At 41.9% G+C, this 20,682-nt stretch overlaps 1 protein-coding gene across 1 annotated transcript in view; it reads right to left on the bottom strand.

The window, feature by feature from the left end:
* Window positions 1-19,715, bottom strand: part of CHRNA7 (cholinergic receptor nicotinic alpha 7 subunit) — a 122,246-nt gene extending 102,531 nt beyond the window's left edge. The window contains exons 1-2 of the mRNA XM_029238334.1: window positions 19,591-19,715; window positions 19,178-19,317 (exon numbers count right to left, since the gene is read on the bottom strand). Coding sequence (XP_029094167.1) covers window positions 19,178-19,317; window positions 19,591-19,636 — 186 coding nt within the window. The 5' untranslated portion in view covers window positions 19,637-19,715. The remainder of the gene's footprint in view (window positions 1-19,177; window positions 19,318-19,590) is intronic.
* Between the last annotated feature and the right edge of the window lie 967 nt (window positions 19,716-20,682).

Below are 20,682 nucleotides of genomic sequence, written 5' to 3'. Positions count from 1 at the left end.
AGAGCAGCCTTTCTGAAATAGGTGCAATCTTTCCAATCCAGAGAAAGCCACATCACGTATCGCATCGTACTATTCCCTTCCTCTATCTGAGATTAAGTTTCAAGCTCTTTAAAAGTATTTCTGTCTAATTCTGTGTGCTTTTTTGTGTGTGTGTGGTACGTGGGCCTCTCACTGCTGTGGCCTCTCCCGTTGCGGAGCACAGGCTCCGGACGCACAGGCCCAGCAGCCATGGCTCATGGGCCCAGTCGCTCCGCGGCATGTGGGATCCTCCCAGACCGTGGCACAAACCCGTGTCCCCTGCATCGGCAGGCGGACTCTCAAACACTGCGCCACCAGGGAAGCCCCTGTGTGCTTTTAAAGTGACATCTGAAAAAAAATGGAGGGAGCCGGTGGAAAGCTGGTTTGTGATGACACATCAATGACCAGCTGCTCCCTGCAGATGCAAACCACCACTGGAAAGGAAACACATTTCCTGTCATGAGTATTCATTCCCTTTCAGTTTTTAATTTAATCCACTGCCTGTAATTTTTCCTGTCATCAACAATGAAGGTGCCATCTGCACACTGTTGCTTTAATGCATGCCCAATTGTTATTGACAAAGAAGCGTCCTGGGCAGTGGCCATCTCATTAATTGTTCCATACATGGAACAGGAGGAGGGGTCCAACTGGCCTGACGCCCTCCAAGGGAAAGAAAGGAGGTAAGGGGGACCTTCCTGCAGCTGGGTATTAGTCCAACTCCTGGACAGAGAGCTGCCTTCAATGCCTCTCATTCCTGAGACCAGATGTCAGTACAGGCTGCTCCCGGGTATAAAGACTTCCAGAGAAAAGCCTCTGGTGCAATTTCCATTCACTCTGGAACTTAAAAACACAAGACCACTAATACAGAGGATAAGCCTGATTCGGAGATATTCTCATATTTCTAAATATCTATGCTGCATGCAATTTTGTCTATAGAATGTGCCCCTGAAGACTAGCCAGAAGCACTTGAATGTTTGCAAATATCGGGATTCTCTGGGCTTTGTCTGTTTTTTCATCAACATGCCTGTTATTCTTTAGTTTCCATCAAGGAATTCTGTTGATCCTCCATCTCCAGATATTTTAGGCAAATATAAAATATTGTCCTAAATGATTCAGTCATAATTTGCTGAATAGCTACAACATTTAATGAAAAAAATCTAAGAGTAATGTTTTTGGATTAAAAAAAAACTTGTAAAATAGTTTTTTAATGTTTTCTCAAGTTTTAAAGTTTTGGACCAATTGATTTTTAAGACCCATAAAATGTTTCATTCACTAATATATAAGCTATAAATTTTTCAAACTAACATACCAAAAAGTTCATTACCTCATTAAGGCAATCTTTGAAAACAGTCAGTAGAGAACAGTTTTAAGTTGCTTAGGACACTTTGGGGAATTTTTATTTTTCTCCAGTGTCAGATTATATGCATCCAAAACAAAAATAAAAACGGAAAATCCATCTCCATCTCATTTGTGAGCCATCAACATCCATCATGAGACCCTGCTTTGAGGTACACCTGCCAGTCCTAATAAATAAACTCATTCTGAAAAGAAGAATATCTCTACCAAAAATTTTCAAATAATCGGGCTTTAATCCTAACAGGAGTCCGAAACTATTTGATATTTTAATAGCTTTCTTAGAATAACTGCATCTCCTTCTACAGGGGCTACATTGAAGGAAACATTCATTTACATTTAAATAAATCATAAATGTAAGAAGTATGTAAAATGCTCATTCTTGATTAAGTCAAAGGTGTAGCCATGGAATAGGACACTACAACTTCTAATTGTATTTTTTTTAGATAATACCTTGTAGGCATATATTCAATTCACTAAAAACCATCTGAAGGACACGCTCATACACCTTTCCAAGGAACTGCACTGATTTAAGAAAATGACAGACACAATTTTGCCCAAGTGTTCTCCAAATTATCAGTTTGAAGGAACCCATTAAATATCAAAATGAGAGGGGGAGGAACCAAGATGGCGGAGTAGAAGGACGTGCTCTCACTCCCTCGCGAGAACACCGGAATCACAACTAGCTGCTGGACAGTCATCCACAGGAAGACACTGGAACTCAACAAAAAAGATACCCCACATCCAAAGGCAAAGGGGAAGCCACAGTGAGACAGTAGGAGGGGCGCAATCACAACAAAATCAAATCCCATAACTGCTGGGTGGGTGACTCACACACTGGAGAACATTCATACCACAGAAGTCCACCCACTGGAGTGAAGGTTCAGAGCCACACGTCAGGCTTCCCAACCTGGGGGAACGGCAACGGGAGGAGGAATTCCTAGAGAATCAGACTTTGAGGCCTACTGGGAATTGATTGCAGGACTTCGACAGGACTGGGGGAAACAGAGACTCCACTCTTAGAGAGCACACACAAAGTAGTCTGTGCATTGGGACCCAGGGGAAGGAACAGTGACCCCAGGGGAGACTGAACCAGACCTACCTGCTAGTGTTGTAGGGTCTCCTGCAGAGGCAGGAGGGGGGTCATGGCTCACCGTGGGGACAAGTGGGGGCAGCAGAAGTTCTGGGAAATACTCCTTGGCGTGAGCCGTTCCAGAGTCTGTCATTAGCCCCACAAAAGCAGCCAGGTAGGCTCCAGTGTTGGGTTGCCTCAGGCCAAAAAACCAACAGGGAGGGAACCCAGCCCCACCCATCAACAGTCAAGTGGATTATAGTTTTACTGAGCTCTGCCCACGAGAGCAACAGTCAGCTCTACCCACCACCAGTCCCTCCCATCAGGAAACTTACACAAGTCTCTTAGATAGCCTCATCCACCAGAGGGCAAACAGCAGAAGCAAGAAGAACTACAATCTTGCAGCCTGTGGAAAAAAAACCCCATCCACAGAAAGACAGACAAGATGAAAAGGCAGAGGGCTATGTACCAGATGAAGGAACAAGATAAAACCCCAGAAAAACAACTAAATGAAGTGGAGATACGCAACCTTCCAGAAAAAGAATTCAGAATAATGATAGTGAATATATTCCAGGACCTCGGAAAAAGAATGGAGGCAAAGATCGAGAAGATGCAAGAAATGTTTAACAAAGACCTAGAAGAATTAGAGATCAAACAGAGATGAACAACACAATAGCTTAAATGAAAACTACACTAGAAGGAATCAATAGCAGAATAACTGAGGCAGAAGAACAGGTAAGTGACCTGGAAGACAGAATGGTGGAATTCACTGCTGCGGAACAGAATAAAGAAAAAAGAATGAAAAGAAATGAGAACAGCCTAAGAGACCTCTGGGACAACATTAAACTTAAGAACATTCGCATTACAGGGGTCCCAGAAGGAGAATAGAGAGAGAAAGGACCAGAGAAAATGTTTGAAGAGATTATAGTCCAAAACTTCCCTAACACGGGAAAAGAAATAGCCACCCAAGTCCAGAAAGCGCAGCGAGCCCCATACAGGATAAACCAAAGGAGAAACAGGCCGAGACACATAGTAATCAAGTTGCCAAAAATTAAAGAGAAAGAAAAATTATTGAAAGCAGCAAGGGAAAAATGACAAATAACATACAAGGGAACTCCCGTAAGGTTAACAACAGATTTCTCAGCAGAAACTCTACAAGCCAGAAGGGAGTGGCATGATCTACTTAAAGTGATGAAAGAGAAGAACCTACAACCAAGATTACTCTACCCAGAAAGGATCTCATTCAGATTCGATGGAGAAATCAAAAGCTTTACAGACAAGCAAAAGCTAAGAGAATTCAGCACCACCAAACCAGCTCTACAACAAATGCTAAAGGAACTTCTCTAAGTGGGAAACACAAGAGAAGAAAAGGACCTACAAAAATAAACCCAAAACAATTAAGAAAATGGTAATAGAAACATACATATCGATAATCAGCTTAAACGTGAATGGATTAAATGATCCAACCAAAAGACACAGTCTTACTGAATGGATACAAAAACAAGACCCATATATATGCTGTCTACAAGAGACCCACTTCAGACCTAGGAACACATACAGACTGAAAGTCAGAGGATGGAAAAAGAAATTCCATGCAAGTGGAAATCAAAAGAAAGATGGACTAGCTATACTCATATCAGATAAATTAGCCTTTAAAATAAAGAATGTTACAAGACACAAGAAGGACACTACATAATGATCAAGGGATCAATCCAAGAAGAAGATATAACAATTATAAAGATATATGCACCCAACATAGGAGCACCTCAATACATAAGGCAACTGCTAACACCTATAAAAGAGGAAACAAACAGTAACACAATAATATTGGGGCACTTTAACACCTCACTTACACCAATGGAGAGATCATCCAAAATGAAAATAAATAAGGAAACAGAAGCTTTAAACGACACAATAGACCAGATAGATTTAATTGATATTTATAGGACATTCCATCCAAAAACAGCAAAGGATTCTTTCTTCTCAAGTGTGCATGGAACATTCTCCAGGATAGATCACATCTTGGGTCACAAATCCAGCCTCAGTAAATTTAAGAAAATTGAAATCATATCAAGCATCTTTTCTGACCACAATGCTATGAGATTAGAAATGAATTACAGGGAAAAAAACGTAAAACACACAAACACATAGAAGCTAAACAATACATTACTAAATAACCAAAAGATCACTGAAGAAATCAAAGAGGAAATCAAAAAATACCTAGATACAAATGACAATGAAAACATGACTATCCAAAACCTATGGGATGCAGCAAGGGCAGTTCTAAGAAGCAAGTTTATGGCTATACAAGCCTACCTCAAGAAACAAGAAAAAACTCAAGTAAACAATCTAACCTTACACCTAAGGGACCTACAGAAAGAAGAACAAACAAAACCGAAAGTTAGCAGAAGGAAAGAAATCATAAATATCAGAGCAGAAATAAATGAAATAGAAACAAAGAACACATTAGCAAGGATCAATAAAACTAAAAGCCGGTTCTTTGAGAAGATAAACAAAATTGTTTATCATCAAGAAAAAGAGGGAAAGGACTCAAATCAATAAAATTAGAAATGAAAAAGGAGAAGTTACAACAGACACTGCAGAAATACAAAGCATCCTAAGGGACTACTACAAGCAACTCTATGCCAATAAAATGGACAACCTGGAAGAAATGGACAAATTCTTAGAAAGGTATAACCTCCCAAGACTGAACCAGGAAGAAACAGAAATATGAACGGAACAATCACAAGTAATGAAATTGAAACTGGGTTTAAAAATCTTCCAACAAACAAAAGTCCAAGACTAGATGGCTTCACAGGTGAATTCTATCAAACATTTAGTGAAGAGCTAACACCCACCCTTCTCAAACTCCTCCAAAAAACTGCAGAGGAAGGAACACTCCCAAACTCATTTTATGAGGCCAGCATCACCCTGATACCAAAACCAGACAAAGATACTACAAAAAAAGAAAATTACAGACCAATATCACTGATGAATATAGATGCAAAAATCCTCAACAAAATACTAGCAAACAGAATCCAACAACACATGAAAAGGATCATACACCATGACCAAGTGGGATTTATCCCAGGGATGCAAGGATTCTTCAACATACGCAAATCAATCAATGTGATACACCATATTAACAAATTGAAGAATAAAAACCATATGATCATCTCAATAGATGCAGAAAAAGCTTTTGACAAAATTCAACACCCATTTATGACAAAAACTCTCCAGAAAGTGGGCATAGAGGGAACCTACCTCAACATAATAAAGGCCTTATACGACAAACCCACAGCAAACATCATTCTCAATGGTGAAAAACTAAAAGCATTTCCTCTAAGATGAGGAACAAGATAAGGATGTCCACTCTCACCAGTATTATTCAACATAGTTTTGGAAGTCCTAGCCACGGCAATCAGAGAAGATAAAGAAATAAAAGGAATACAAATCGGAAAAGAAGAAGTAAAACTGTCACTGTTTGCAGATGACATGATACTATACATAGAGAATCCTAAAAATGCCACCAGAAAACTACTAGAGCTAATCAATGAATTTGGTAAAGTTGCAGGATACAAAATTAATGCACTGAAATCTCTTACATTCCTATACACTAATGATGAAAAATGAAAGGGAAATTAAGGGAACACTCCCATTCACCATTGCAACAAAAAGAATAAAATACCTAGGAATAAACCTACCTAGGGTGACAAAAGACCTGTATGCAGAAAACTGTAAGATGTTGATGAAAGAAATTAAAGATGATACAAACAGATGGAGAGATATACCATGTTCTTGGATTGGAAGAATCAATATTGTGAAAATGACTATACTACCCAAAGCAATCTACAGATTCAATACAATCCCTATCAAATTACCAATGGCATTTTTTTACGGAACTACCACAAATCACCTCAAAATTTGTATGGAGACACAAAAGGCCAGGAATGGCCAAAGCAGTCTTGAGGGAAAAAAACGGAGCTGGAGGAATCAGACTCCCTGACTTCAGACTATACTACAAAGCTACAGTAATCAAGACAATATGGCACTGGCACAAAAACAGAAACATCGATCAATGGAACAAGATAGAAAGCCCAGAGATAAACCCACACACCTATGGTCAACTAATCTATGACAAAGGAAGCAAAGATATACCATGGAGAAAAGACAGTCTCTTCAATAAGTGGTGCTGGGAAAACTGGACAGCTACATGTAGAAGAATGAAATTAGAACACTCCCTAACACCATACACAAAAATAAACTCAAAATGGATTCGAGACCTAAATGTAAGACCGGACACTATAAAACTCTTAGAGGAAAACATAGGAAGAACACTCTTTGATATAAATCACAGCAAGATCTTTTTTGATCCAACTCCTAGAGTAATGGAAATAAAAAGAAAAATAAACAAATGGGACCTAATGAAACTTCAAAGCTTTTACTCAGCAAAGGAAACCATAAACAAGATGAAAAGACAGCCCTCAGAATGGGAGAAAATATTTGCAAACGAATCAACGGACAAAGGATTAATGTCCAAAATATATAAACAGCTCATGCAGCTCAATATTAAAGAAACAACCCAATCCAAAAATGGGCAGAAGACCTAAATAGACATTTCTCCAAAGAAGACATACAGATGGCCAAGGAGCACATGAAAAGCTGCTCAACATCACTAATTATTAGAGAAATGCAAATCAAAACTACAATGAGGTATCACCTCACTCCAGTTGGAATGCGCATCATCAGAAAATCTACAAACAACAAATGCTGGAGAGGGTGTGGAGAAAAGGGAGCCCTCTTGCACTGCTGGTGGGAATGTAAATTGGTTCAGCCACTATGGAGAACAGTATGGAGGTTCCTTCAAAAACTAAAAATAGAATTACCATATGATCCAGCAATCCCACTACTGGGCATATACCCAGAGAAAATCGTAATTCAAAAAGACACATGCCCCCGGATCTTCACTGCAGCACTATTTACAATAGCGAGGTCATGGAAGCAACCTAAATGCCCATCAACAGATGAATGGATAAAGAAGATGTGGTACATATATACAATGGAATATTACTCAGCCATAAAAAGGAACGAAATTGAGTCATTTGTTGAGACGTGGATGGATCTAGAGACTGTCATACAAAGTGAAGTAAGTGAGAAAGAGAAAAAAAAATATTGTATATTAACGCATGTGTGTGGAACCTAGAAAAATGATACAGATGAACCGGTTTGCAGGGCAGAAATTGAGACACAGATGTAGAGAACAAACATATGGACACCAAGGGGGGAAAACCACGGTGGGGTGGGGATGGTGGTGTGCTGAATTGGGCAATTGGGATTGACATGTATACACTAATGTGTATAAAACTGATGACTAATAAGAACCTGCAGTATAAAAAAGCAAACAAATAAAATAACTAATACTAAACTTTCCTTGGGTAATTTGTATGGAAGTATGTTAATATAAATGTTTCAGACATCACATGAATTCTCTAAAAATCTTATATGTTTTGGTATAATGTTATAAGTCATAATTCTAGTTATTACTTTAAAATGTATATCTCAGAAATTTAAAAAAATATATCAAAATGATATTGCAGAAATACTGACATGGATTTGTGAATCAAATAATTAATTAAAAAGAGAAAATAACATATATTTTGCCCATTTGCTTATTTGCTGATATGAGTATCCTTTAAGTTTCTAGCTTAAGATGTCAGCTTATACTGATCTATTTCCCCTTTCCCCCCAAGACCACTCAAATTAAAATAAAGAACGGAAACAGTAAGTCAATGAAAACATGTTGCCTGCCAGATCAGGAAACAGAGGATGTTGCAGCCATCAAGCCATCATATTACAGCCTCCCTGGGTGGTGAGCCCTGAGGGAACGTGGGATGGAAACAGGATACCGGCCATCAAGCAAGCAGTCGGTCACTGCAGCCACCCCCAAACATGCACCCTGAGGGGACTCAGGATGAGAAAGCACAGGATACTGGCCCCAGAGAGCTGAGGTGCATATCAAAGGAACGATTTCAGTGAGCCCAGACTCTTGCATCTTCCCATACATAGAAAAGCACTGAATTCCTTAACTTGAGATGTCTGGTTTTCTTTAATTAACAGTAATCTTCTGATGTTCTGACCACTTGGTCTTTGTTGCAAAAACTCCCATATGCCCTGGCTCCTCCCTTCCCTCTTCAGAGACAAGACGTCACTCAGAGCTACCTGAGAGGCTGCCGCCCGGGCCTAAGTCCTCAGTTCTGTCCACCAAATAAAACATAATTCTCAACTTTTAGCTTGTGCATTTTTTCCAGTCGACAGGTATAAACTTCCCCAAACAAAGAGAATGGGAATGGGGCCATAAAAAGACAAGGTATTTCAATACACTACAAGAAGAGAACACACACACAGACGGAGGTTTGGTAACTGCAAAAGCAGATGAAGGAAGCCCTGTGCTGAACACTGGGGAGGGGCTTCAGGGTGGAGGTAGCAGGTCTGCCATGTAGAAACCCATAGAGTTCAGAAGTGCCCTGAGTCTGGAGGAGGGCAGGGAGTATGGAGTGGAGCTGTCACAGGTGAATTCAGAGAAAGCTTTGTCAACTCCCTTCTGACAATAATGAGCAACCAGGTTTCTCCTCACTCCACGGAGTGAAAACTCAAACAAACTGATCTGATCAGTGAGCGCTGTACAGTACAATATGGTAGCCACTCCAAAACGTGGCTCGAGTCGTGGATGTGTGGCCAGTGCTGTGAGCCTAACACACAGGATTTCCACAGCTTAGCTCTGCCCTCCCCTAAAAGCATTAACTATCTCATTAACATTTTTTATGTTTGCTACCCATTGCAACTTTAATAATTTAGGAATACTAGGCTAAGTAAGATACTTATTAAAATTAATGTTCCCTGCACCATTTTCCTTTTTAAATGTGACCACCAGAAAATCTAAAATCACATCTGGAGCTGATATTACATTTCTATTGGACAGCCCTGAATTAGGGAACAAACAAGCTAACAAAGAAGAGAAACTGACACAGTAATATGAAGCAATTATACTCCAATAAAGACCTATTAAAAAAAAGAGGTGCCTTGAAGCAAAGCATTCAGTCCTTGAGCATTTAGGGTCCTCAAAAATGTAACAGCCCCCATCTGATATAGCACTTCTATCAATGTTTCTGTTCCCAATTTAAAAATAGGAAGAGAATACTAAGAATCAGAAGGCACTTTAGGAAGTCTTGCCAAACAAATAGTAGAAATAAATAGAAAGACAAATAAGCAAAATTAAAAGAAAGGCAGAAAAGTAACCCTACCCTAGAAGAAATAACATTGTTTGGTTTAAAACAAATGAACTACAAAAATAAAGAAGGAAAGGACAACCCTCCAAGCGGTATCCTCAGAGAAAGAGGGGCAAATGTACAAAGGACAGAGGGAACAGCAAAAGGAGGACACAGAGGACGGACAGCGTGACCAAAGACATCGGGAAAGGAAGGTACAGTAAGGTTTGGTGAAGAAGATAAAAAGGGAGAGCATCTCAGCTTGACCCCAGATCAGCTGACAACAGGAACACTCAACTGAAGGGCATGGAAGCCACAGCACTAAACCCACACAGAAGGAAACAGGGGCTTAGAAAAATGGTTTTGCAGAGAACGGTGCTTACACTGTCACAGAGGGCTGCTTTTTTTTTTTCTTTTTAAGTTGAATCAAGCCAACTTTAAATTACAAAGAAATTAAATATGGCTAAAGAATGGAATGTACATGTTACCAACATGGAGATGGAAGGACTTCAAGAGAAGTAGGGACAGAACGGGAGTGATTACAGAAAAGGAAAACTGAATTCCGGGTGACAGAAATAACAAGAAGCTTTAAGACTGTCTTTTTTTATTTTTCACCAAGTTAGTTTGTAGATATAGTTAAGATTACTCTTAATTTTTTATTGAGGTAACTTTTTAAAATTTATTTTATTGAAGTATAGTTGATTTACAATGTTGTATTAGTTTCTGCTATACAACAAAGTGATTCAGTTATACATATACATTCTTTTTCATATTCTTTTCCAGTATGGTTTATCACAGGATATTGAATATAGCTCCCTGTGCTATACAGTAGGACCTTGTTATTTATCCATTCTATATGTAATAGTTTGCATCTGCTAATCCCAAATTCCCAATCCATCCCTCTGCCAACCCCTCTTCCCCTTAGCAACCACAAGTCTGTTCTCTACGTCTGCGAGTCTGTTTCTCTTTCTAGATATGTTTGTGTCATATTTTAGATTTCACATATAATTGATATCACAATATTGGTTTATAACATCATATAAGTTTGACCTATACATTACATTTCAACTTCTGTACACACTGCAGCGTGCTCACCACCAGAAGGTTAATTTCCATCTGTCACCATCCTGTTGATGCCCTTAACCCATTGTGCCCTTCTGAAGATGCAAAAGTGAGCAGTGGAAGAAGTGAGAACAGAGGTTAAGAGAGGAGGTGGGGAGAGCTGTGAATGAGCCAAGTTCATATCTGTCATAACAGGAATTCACAGAAAATGGGTAAAGTTGATCAATCCAGGAAGAGGACTATAAACAGAGTATTAAAATAGGAGTCATAATCAGAAACAGAGGCAGCTGAAAGTCTTTGGGAAATGGTCAGCAATGGGAAATGTGGAGAGGGCCCAGGACTTTTCAGAAATCCTTTATTGTTGGCTCTGTAAATGCTGTGTGTGCCCTGCTGACATTTATTTGTGTGTGTGTGTTCCAGTAAGACTTTATTTACAAAAACAGGCAGTGGGCAGATTTTTAATCTGTGGGCTATAGTTTGTAATCCCTGCTTTATTCATTTTTACTACTTTGCATCTGCTAACCCCAAACTCCCAATCCATCCCTCCCCTACCCCCTCCTTGGCAACCACAAGTCTGTTTTCTATGTCTGTGAGTCTCTTTCTGTTTTGTAGATAGGTTCATTTGTGTCATATTAAAAATGTCATAGCCCCTACATTTTCTCCGTATTATGCACACGCTAAATAACTGAAATGTCCATTTGGGGGCAGACACAGTGGATAATACAATGTCTAAATGTGAGAAAGTTCATCAATTGTGCAGTCATTACACTAACAACCCTTAAATTATCCTTGAAAACCAAAGTGATCATCAGTCGAGATTTCCACGTGAAGGTAAAACAACAACAACAAAAAGCCTGTACAAGCAAATATAGAGGAAAGTATCTTCATGAGCTTGAGGAAGGGTAAGACTTTCTAAAGATAACATAAGCCCTAAACACAGAAGAAACGAATTACAAAATTAGGCAATTAAGAATTTCTGTTCATCAAAAGATACCATTTATCTGTAAGCATATGCTACTTCAATTAAAAGTTTACAAAAGAGGGAAAGAACATGAAGAGTGAAAAGACCAGCCAAAGAGTCAAAGAAAATACTTGCAAAAATATTTTACAAAGGGCTCATGTCCATAATACAGAAAAACTCATACAAATACCAATAAGGAAAAAACAAAACCACACACACACACACACACACAACACACACAAAGATAAAAATAGGCAAGAGATATGAATAAACACTTTGTAACACTTTGTAAGAGAAGATGATATCCAAGTGGAAAATTAACAAATGAAAATGTCCTCGACTTTATTGGTAATCAGGAAACTGCTAATTAAAATCACAAGGAAGTATCACTCCCCACCCACCAGAATGGTAAATTTAAAAGACTAAAATCCAAAGTGTGGGTGATTATGTAGAACAAGAAGAATTTTTCAGACGCTGCTGGTGAGAATGTTAATTGGTATAATCATTTTGAAAAGGGTTTGGCTTCATCTGGAAAAGTTAAACATATGGCATCCTATGGCCTGGCTAGTCCCCTCCTATATATATACATACGTGATAGAAATACAAATACATGTGCATCAAAAGACATGAGCAATTAGAATATTCATGGCAGTGTCCTTCATAAGACAAAAGCTAGAAACAACTTAAATCTCCATCAACAGAATAACAAATCATGTTATATCCACTTGATAAAAATGAATAAACTGCAGCAACAGGCAAGAACTTGGGTGACTCTCACAAAAATAAAAGTGAGTAAAAGAAAACAAAAGAATACATATTGTGTGCTGTGTGATTCCACTTGTATAAAGTTCTGGAGAAGGGCAAAACTAAACCCTTGCACTTGATTTCATGTTAATGGTTTTTCAGTGGGAAAAAAGGGGGGAAGAGCCGTCTTGGGTGGTGGTTACCTGTGTGGGTTCACTGTGATAATTCACCAAGTTGGTTTTGATATTGTGCTACACGGTGGATACATATTACACTGCAATTCAAAGTTGAAAATGACTTCAAAAATGAAATCTGCCTAAGAGCTACTAGCCAGCATGTTAAAGGTTACTGCAAATGTCAATAAAACATCTTAAGAAAAAACAGTGAATAAATGAATGTTTCCAGAACAGTGATTTCAACTGTAAATATTATCAATTTGAGTTTAATCAATCAGTGAGCAGCCTCGGATTAATTTGCTTAATCTGAGCCCCTCCATATGACACACTGTATGTGTGAGCTTCTGAAGACGGCTGCAGTAGAGTAGAAAACCATTTTACGATTCTAACGTTTCAAAACACCTGGAACTCAACCTGACCACTTGCCTTCTCTCCACAAAATAAAACAAACACATTTATTCTTGCTCAGACACAACCTCTTTTACCCCAAGACAGCAATCTTTACTGACAATTTGCCCTCAGTGATCCCAGAATAAATTTCCCACCCTGGGAGTCATCTCACAGGTGGCACTCATTAAGCACAGCCGCCACAATGTTCCCCCCACTTCTGCCCACCACCACCTGCAGGGGGGATGGGTCAGCTCCTCCTTCTACTACCTGACTACCTGACTCAGAGCATGGAGTCAGCCCTGTGTCCAGGCCTCTCCCACAGCCTCCTCCCCTGCAGGATTTTAAACAACTCCTTACTTAATTTCATGTTAGTTTCAGCCAATTATTTGGCTCTCTGGGAGCTATGACTCCATGGCTTTTGCTGTAACTTCTAGCTTTTTCTCTTGGAAACTTAAGCATATTATGTGATGTCTTATGATATCCAAAAACATATTCAAAAGGGAGAGATAAGAGTAATAGGTGTGTGTGTGTGTTTATATACAAATAAACGTGCACATGCAAACTTTTTTACAATGGTTTTGGTTTTTACTTTGAGGGCTCTTTTTGCTAAAACAGTTTATAGCTAATGTAGAGTGGGAATAAGGAAATCACTGAAATAAAGAGCATGGGATCAGAAAGTTCCAAATTACTTTCGTCTTCTCTAAGAAGTAAAACAGTACCTAATCCTGATCAATCAATAAGGGAGCAGAGATTTTCACTGGCATCTCTCCATAACAAGACCACTTCTTTTCCTTTAACATCATGTCAAGGATGAATCAGGAGCTCTGAGAGAACTGAGCCTTTGGGGAATATCTTCAGGGGTAGGCTTGAAAGGCAACATTTACAAGAAAGCTTCCTTTATTAAAAGTGCCCATAATCCCCAGCCTATAAAGCTAAAAGAATTTTGTACGTTTATGTTCCAGAGCCATAAAGAGGTTTAAGAGGGATACAATTTCTACCTTAATAAATCTGGATCAATTACAAAGGTGCATGGTAAACAAGCTTTAATTTAGAATTTCAGTTCTGCTACCAGCAATGATGAACAAGGTAATTCTCACCAGCCCTCCGGTGAGAATAATTAGAAAAATGCAATGATCATGTGCATGAAGGCACCAGATAACTAGCAGGGCAATGACGAACAGCAGGGCCAAGGGCCAGAAAAGGGAAGTTTAGGAAAATAACAGGATCTGGGGCCATTTTTCCGGAGCCATGTGATGATTTCTAAAGCAACGCCTACAATGCCAAAAGTTTAAACAGATCTTGGCAGACTCAACAGCTAGCAGGACAAATAGGGGCGCAGGGTCCACAGAATAGAAGGAAGACCCTGCTAAATTCTCTATTTGCACACCCTAAAACATATATGCAAAATTCAGAAACTAACCAGCCCTCACAGGAACGGAAGCCCAGGTCCTCCTCTACTCAGTCACTAACTGGATTAAGGTGATTTGTGCTTGCTGGTAGCTATAGCCTGTGTGTTGGTCAGAAGCAAACATAAAACTGGAGGGAGGTAGTGTCAAGATCTTCAAATTATCTCTGTGATTTTTCACATACAATATCTGGGACAAAATTTAAAAGCATCCAGGCTTAGAAGTAACATCATGAATCATTTCAATAAATACTTTGTGAGAGATTTCTAAAATAAAAATAGGAACAGGGATTGAATATGCAGTGATGGTGAGAGTTATGCAATAGTGGGGAAACAACACAATTTTGTTTTAAAACTCAGTTTATTACTTGGCCTATTTATGTCACTTTAAAAGTAATGCCTGCTAATATTGTTTAAGGCGCCATAATGGTGTTATGCTATTTCAATTTTTAAATATTTCTCTAAACATCCCAAAACACAGAGAAAAGACAGCCTGAACTGCACCAGAAGGCCTTGAGTGATGGTGATTTGGGTGATTTTCCCCCCTGCAGTCCTTTTTTTGTTTAATTTGATTTCTTGCACAATACACATATTTTTAGCTGTAAGAAATACCATTTATAAAAACATTATTAGGATAATTACATAGCTGCACCTTGGGTTTTCTTCACAGACTGTCTTCAAGGTGTGCAATTTTTACAGCAAATATTTGGTAATGTTAAGTTAGAGTTGTAGCATTTTACATAGTGAACAGTAAACATAAAATCATAAGTCTGACAAACCAGAGCAGAGGCCAAGGGATTTCAGATAACACACAAGCCCTCAGATACTGGGCTCCACACCCATGCCTGCCCTCTGCAGTAGCAAACCCCAAATGCACAACCACTTTGTTCTGCTGTCTTGTGACTAAAGCTTCTAAAAAGTTGACTCTGCAATCCCAAATATACAAAAGAACAAAAATCATCCATGCATCATTATATATTATACATTTCCGTATAATTTTGTGTTGATTCCTATTATTCATTTTAAATACCTTGCCTTCTGGCCATGCTTTCATAACTGTACACATTTATTTTATGCAAATCAACACTCGGAATGGCCTTCAGATATATGTGTACAGGTGAATGACTAAATGGCATGCACAAAGGAGAAATATTATGGAAACTGTTGGTAGTTTAAGAACCTTACACTTGCATCACTTCAAAATGATTTCTTAGGTATTATCTCATTCCCAGCCCAGATACAAGCCCATGAAGTAAATTAATAATCACCGTAAGTCAGAGTATGCATTTAGGTACTTCCACTCAATAAATTTATCTGTATACCTACATGAAGTTCACATACACAGTTATATATCATAGATAGTATACCCAAAATGCCTCTGGAATCTGTCCACATCTCCACATTCCCACAGTGACCATTCTAGTTTCGACCTCTTCATCCTTTGCCTACACTTTCTCTTCTCTTTAATCTGTCCCACACATACACTGCCCTCAGCATCCTCGATCTAAACACAGATCTAGTAACATCCCTCCTCTTGATTAAAAATCCACCACCCCTTCCCATGCTTCACCTCGTGCCTCACCAAGGGGGCCTGGTAAAACTATCCCTCTAAAAACACAGGCTTTGTCTTTAGAAATTTATGCACATTTTTTTCATTCTAGTCTATAATTTATACTTGTTGGATTGAATACAAATATAATGGTTTGGACTGTTTCCATTTCTAGGAAAATATGCAATGGCAAGCTGGTCTTGCAGCTTCACAAATCCTCTAGCACACCACCACCTCCACCTCATGTCCTGGGAGATACCCAGGCGAGGGTCCAAGGCAAAATGTAAACTCTGCAGAGCCACTTGACAAACCTCACGTTCAACACCTCTTCTGTCTACGGTATGAACTCACCTCAGCCCTCCCACCAAAAGATAACCCTATCCTTGCAAGGTGTGTTTCTAGAACACCATTCTTACAAAAGGGTACCTAAGAGAAAGTTAGTAGTTTTGTTAGTATGATATCCCTCCTTTAAAAAATTCTCAATACACATAGCACATTCAAGTTTCTGAAAACTTTTTCAGCAAAACCCGCAGCGAAGATCAACTGGGAGCCAGTGTTCCACAGAACACACCTTGTTGAGGGTGTGCTGTCCTCACCCCACTCTCATCTTTCCTCACCCTGTTCGTCTCACCTGGAAAGCCTTTCTTATTTTCTCCAACTGGCAAACTTCTACTCACCTTTAGAAATCTAATTCCTAGCCACCCTGGCTGGAAGTAAATATTTCCTACTATGTGTGTCTGTACCACTTTACAGACACTTGTGTTCAATTACACGTGATGTAATCTTGGATTTACACGTCAGTCTCCCTAGATAGACTGTGAATTCTAGAAGTAGAAATAATCCCTTAACCAGGTATAAGTTCCCAGAATCTAGCAAAGTCCACAAGTCCTTCAATAAGTATGTGTGGAATAAGTTGATAAACAGGTAAATGATTTTCCATGAAAATAAGGTATGTAGAATCACACATTATCTCCCTATTACTCCCGCCAGGAAATCTCTGCTGGCAGAAAGGGCAACAATAACAAGATTTGAGAGAAAAAATGTTCTCTAGAACAGCCCAGTCAGAACGGGCAAAGGACCCCTGGAACAAAATTTGTAAAGAGAACCTGACAACAGTTAGGGCTCTGCCACATGAATCACTTATGAGTCACTGTATCTCTGTCCAGGATCCCAAGAGTCTGGCTGGAAAGCCCTGGCTCTGCTTCAAAACCACACAGAGCCGAGTCCTGCTGGAATACAAATGTTTGCATATTTCATTACTTCTAATAGAGAGACTTCTTCACCCAGGATCTCAGGATAGTTACATTCAATCAGTTACACTCAGGCAGTTTAAATAAATTAAGCTGACTTCTTTCTGCAAAACAAGTTACAGATTCTAAAGGAGGCAGGAGATGCAAAGGGCTTGCAAGGCAAATGTGGATGTTCCACACAGCCCTGCCTCTAACCAATGAGCAACCTTGGGCAAGGGACCACACCTTTCTAGGCACTGACATCCCAACCCTTGAGTTGAGTAGCTACATAATGAAGATCAAGCAAACCTTCAGTGAATCACCAGTGTGTGGCAAGCACCTTCTCTTATTTAATCCTCTCAAGACCCTGTGAAGTGGGTATTACTATTCTCATTTACACATGAGGAAACAGGGCTTAGAAAGGTAAAGTAATTTGCTCAAGGCCACTCCGTGAGCTCACAGGATTGCTGGGCTGGGAAGTCAAATGCATTCCTGGCTAGATCCACAGTGAGAACAATGTATTAACTGGAAAATACAGACTCAGGATGTTTAAGAAACTTTCCTCAGAACAACCAGCCAGAAACGAGCAGAGCCAGAACCTACCAAAGGTCCCAAGCACAAATCCTGAGCTCTCTGAAGTAACAGAGAAGCTGCTCCATAAAGCACCTGCCTCCCCAAATGCCGCAGGCCTGTGCTGCTCCAAAGCCCCTGTAACTCCATTTCTCCACCATGGCTCTGCTTAACACCGGGGCAGCTTTCCCAGCCCCTATTCCCCTAACTCCATATCTCCATCCTTTCCCCTTTCCTGCAGCCCAAGCTCTGTAAACAGGAATTTTTGCCCTGGTAACCCACGAGACAGCACTTGTCTGCCTTTACAGCTCTCCTCTGTGATAACCTGCCCACGTCATCGCACGCACATTCAATATTTTGAAGCATAGGGTCTATCTGTAGAAGGAAGTACATATTTAACACAGGTGTCATGTGGGAAAGCAAGCCATTCATCACAGCAATTTAACTAGGTTAAGTGATGCAACATACATCAGTGCAAGAGAACGGGCACTCTTTATTTTCAGGACTATGAAATCTTACCTGTCTTTTTACACCTCTAATCTGCACACCTCTGGAGGCTCTTAGCACTTTCTACCTATTGTAGCTATTCTCACACCCCCTTCCTACCACATTCTTCCCTCCCTGAAACAGCATCACACCTGTACACTTCTCCAGAGCACAGTCCAATGAATGCCTTGTACAGGCTAGACACTGAAACCCATTTATAATGACTTAAACACTTTTGTAAAATATTTATATCGTATGAGGATGTGCCAACTGAATATCCAATATCCATATTTAATATGTGACAACTGAATATCCAAAGCAGTCTAGAAGAGCGAAAGAACAAACTTACCCAGATATTACACAGATCTGCCAATTGAAGTGCGCAAGCCCGTGGGGCTGAAAGCAGCTTCCTGAAGGAGCAGACAAGTGTATCCCGGCGGCAGAGCTTTGCTCATCCTCAAAGCAAGACGACCCGCACTACCCTCACCAGGAAGGCAAAGAATGCCCATTACTGGAATTGGGGAGGGGGTCTAAATGCTCAGAGTTGGCCCTTTGCCTGGACAGATGAACCAGCTGCAAAGCCCAGGGCCAGGCCTCTACCCAGAGAAAGTGCATACCACGGGCAGCAGAAAAGCCTAGAAATGTCTAAATTGACTCCAAATGTCGGACTGCATGTCAATACTTATACCATAAGGGGTACTAATACGTGATCATTCGGACCTGTTCTTGAGGATTCCCGGCTCGGGACGGAGATACTTTCGTCCTGAGTTTCTAAACCGAGGGCAAGGCGGGTCTGAAGTACCCGTGCACAGGTGGCCGGGGCGCGCGCCAGGCTCCTCCCAGGCGACCGGGGAAACCGAGGCACGCGGTGGCGCGCAGGGCCGGGCCGGGACTCACCACGTCCATGATCTGCAGAAGGCTCAGAGAAAAGTAGACGGTGAGCGGCTGCGAGTCGTTGGCCACGGGCCTCTCCAAAGGGTTGTAGTTCTTGACCAGGTCCTTGTAGAGCTTCCTCTGGAACTCGCCTTGCAGGGACACTTCAGGAGAGGAGAGAAGAGCCGGGCGGGCTGCTCAAGGAAGGCCAGAGGGGATGCGCCCCGCGCCCCCTGCCCGCACCCCAGGCCGCCCAAGCAGCGCAGCCCAGACGAGCAGGGCTCGCCTTCCCCCGGCACCGCCGACAGCGACCCCCGCCGCCCCCAGCGGGAGCGAAGCCCCAAACCCGGGCCCGGCGCGGGGCGCCCCAAGCCACCCGGGATGCGCCCGAGATCCCGCGGACGAAGAGTGGAGGGCGGGGAGACCAGCGGCTTTACCGTGCAGGAGCGATGCGGCCAGCACCAGGCACAGTAAGCGGCGCATTTTGGGGCCGGAGCTGCGCGTCTCGGAAGTCGGCCCGGGCCTGCGCCTGCGGCCGCAGAGCCGCTTCTCGCGGTTCGGCTCGCGCGCCTTTAAAGAGCCGAGCACGCGCCCCCGCCCCGGCCACCCCCGCGCGCCTCTCCACGTGACGAGCCCCGCCCCCGCCCCCCCGCGCCCCTCCCACCCGTCCCTTCGGGCCCCCCCGCCCCCCCCCGCTCGCCGGCCCTCGGGCGGCTAGGCGGCCGCAGTGGGGGACAGTAGCTCGAGCGCTCCCGGGGAGGTGCGACCCCGCCCCGCCTCTGTCTCCACCAAGCGGTCCCCGCGCTCCAGAGGCTGTCCAAGGCCGGGCTCTGCCGGTCCCTTCTATCCTTTGTCCCCACTCCGCTCGCTGATGCTCTCAGAAGCTGCGCCGGGTCGGTGGGAGAACGCCGGGACCCTCAAGGGTCCGGTTCTCCAGGGCTCTTCCTACCCCCCGCCGGGGCGGGGTGCAGCGCCCGGGAACCGGGCTCCCACAGGTTCGCGACTCCCTCCAAGGAGACGAGACAGACCTGAAACAGGCCCCTCCTACCTCCCGCCGGTCGTGGATGTTCTTTCAGCATCCATTTGCTGGGCATCACCAGCGTGCTTCTCAGCCAGTTCTGGAGGTGCCAAGAGGAGAGGCGAAGTCCGCCAGGGAGGCGTTCTACACGGAGGAGACTCTGCAAAAGTGTGTGATGGAATTCCCAGTGTATATCCTCTTTATATCTCGTTCTCTTTTAAAGGCGATTGAGAATGTTGAAAAGTTAACTCCCCACGGCTTGCCAGAAGGACAGTCAAAACTTGGTGGTGTGATCTAGGCATTGTTTTTTTTTTTTCTGAGGCCGAGAGAATTAATTGCCAAGAGGAAGCTCAGAGCAGACACCAGGCAAAGGGGTCAGGGGCTTAGTTACATCCTGGATATTGAGGAAGGGTCATGGTTCTGGAAGAGGATGGGAGAGAGAATGCTGACGAGGGCCTTCAAAAGTGGTGTGTAGACACTATCCCCTTTGCTCTCAGCAAGCATGTTGCGG

Source organism: Monodon monoceros, unplaced genomic scaffold (assembly GCF_005190385.1).
Source record: "Monodon monoceros isolate NGI ecotype Baffin Bay Population unplaced genomic scaffold, NGI_Narwhal_1 Super_Scaffold_21, whole genome shotgun sequence".
NCBI lineage: Eukaryota > Metazoa > Chordata > Mammalia > Artiodactyla > Monodontidae > Monodon > Monodon monoceros.
Note: the sequence above shows the minus strand (reverse complement) of the source record. Positions and strands in the feature narration are given on the sequence as shown.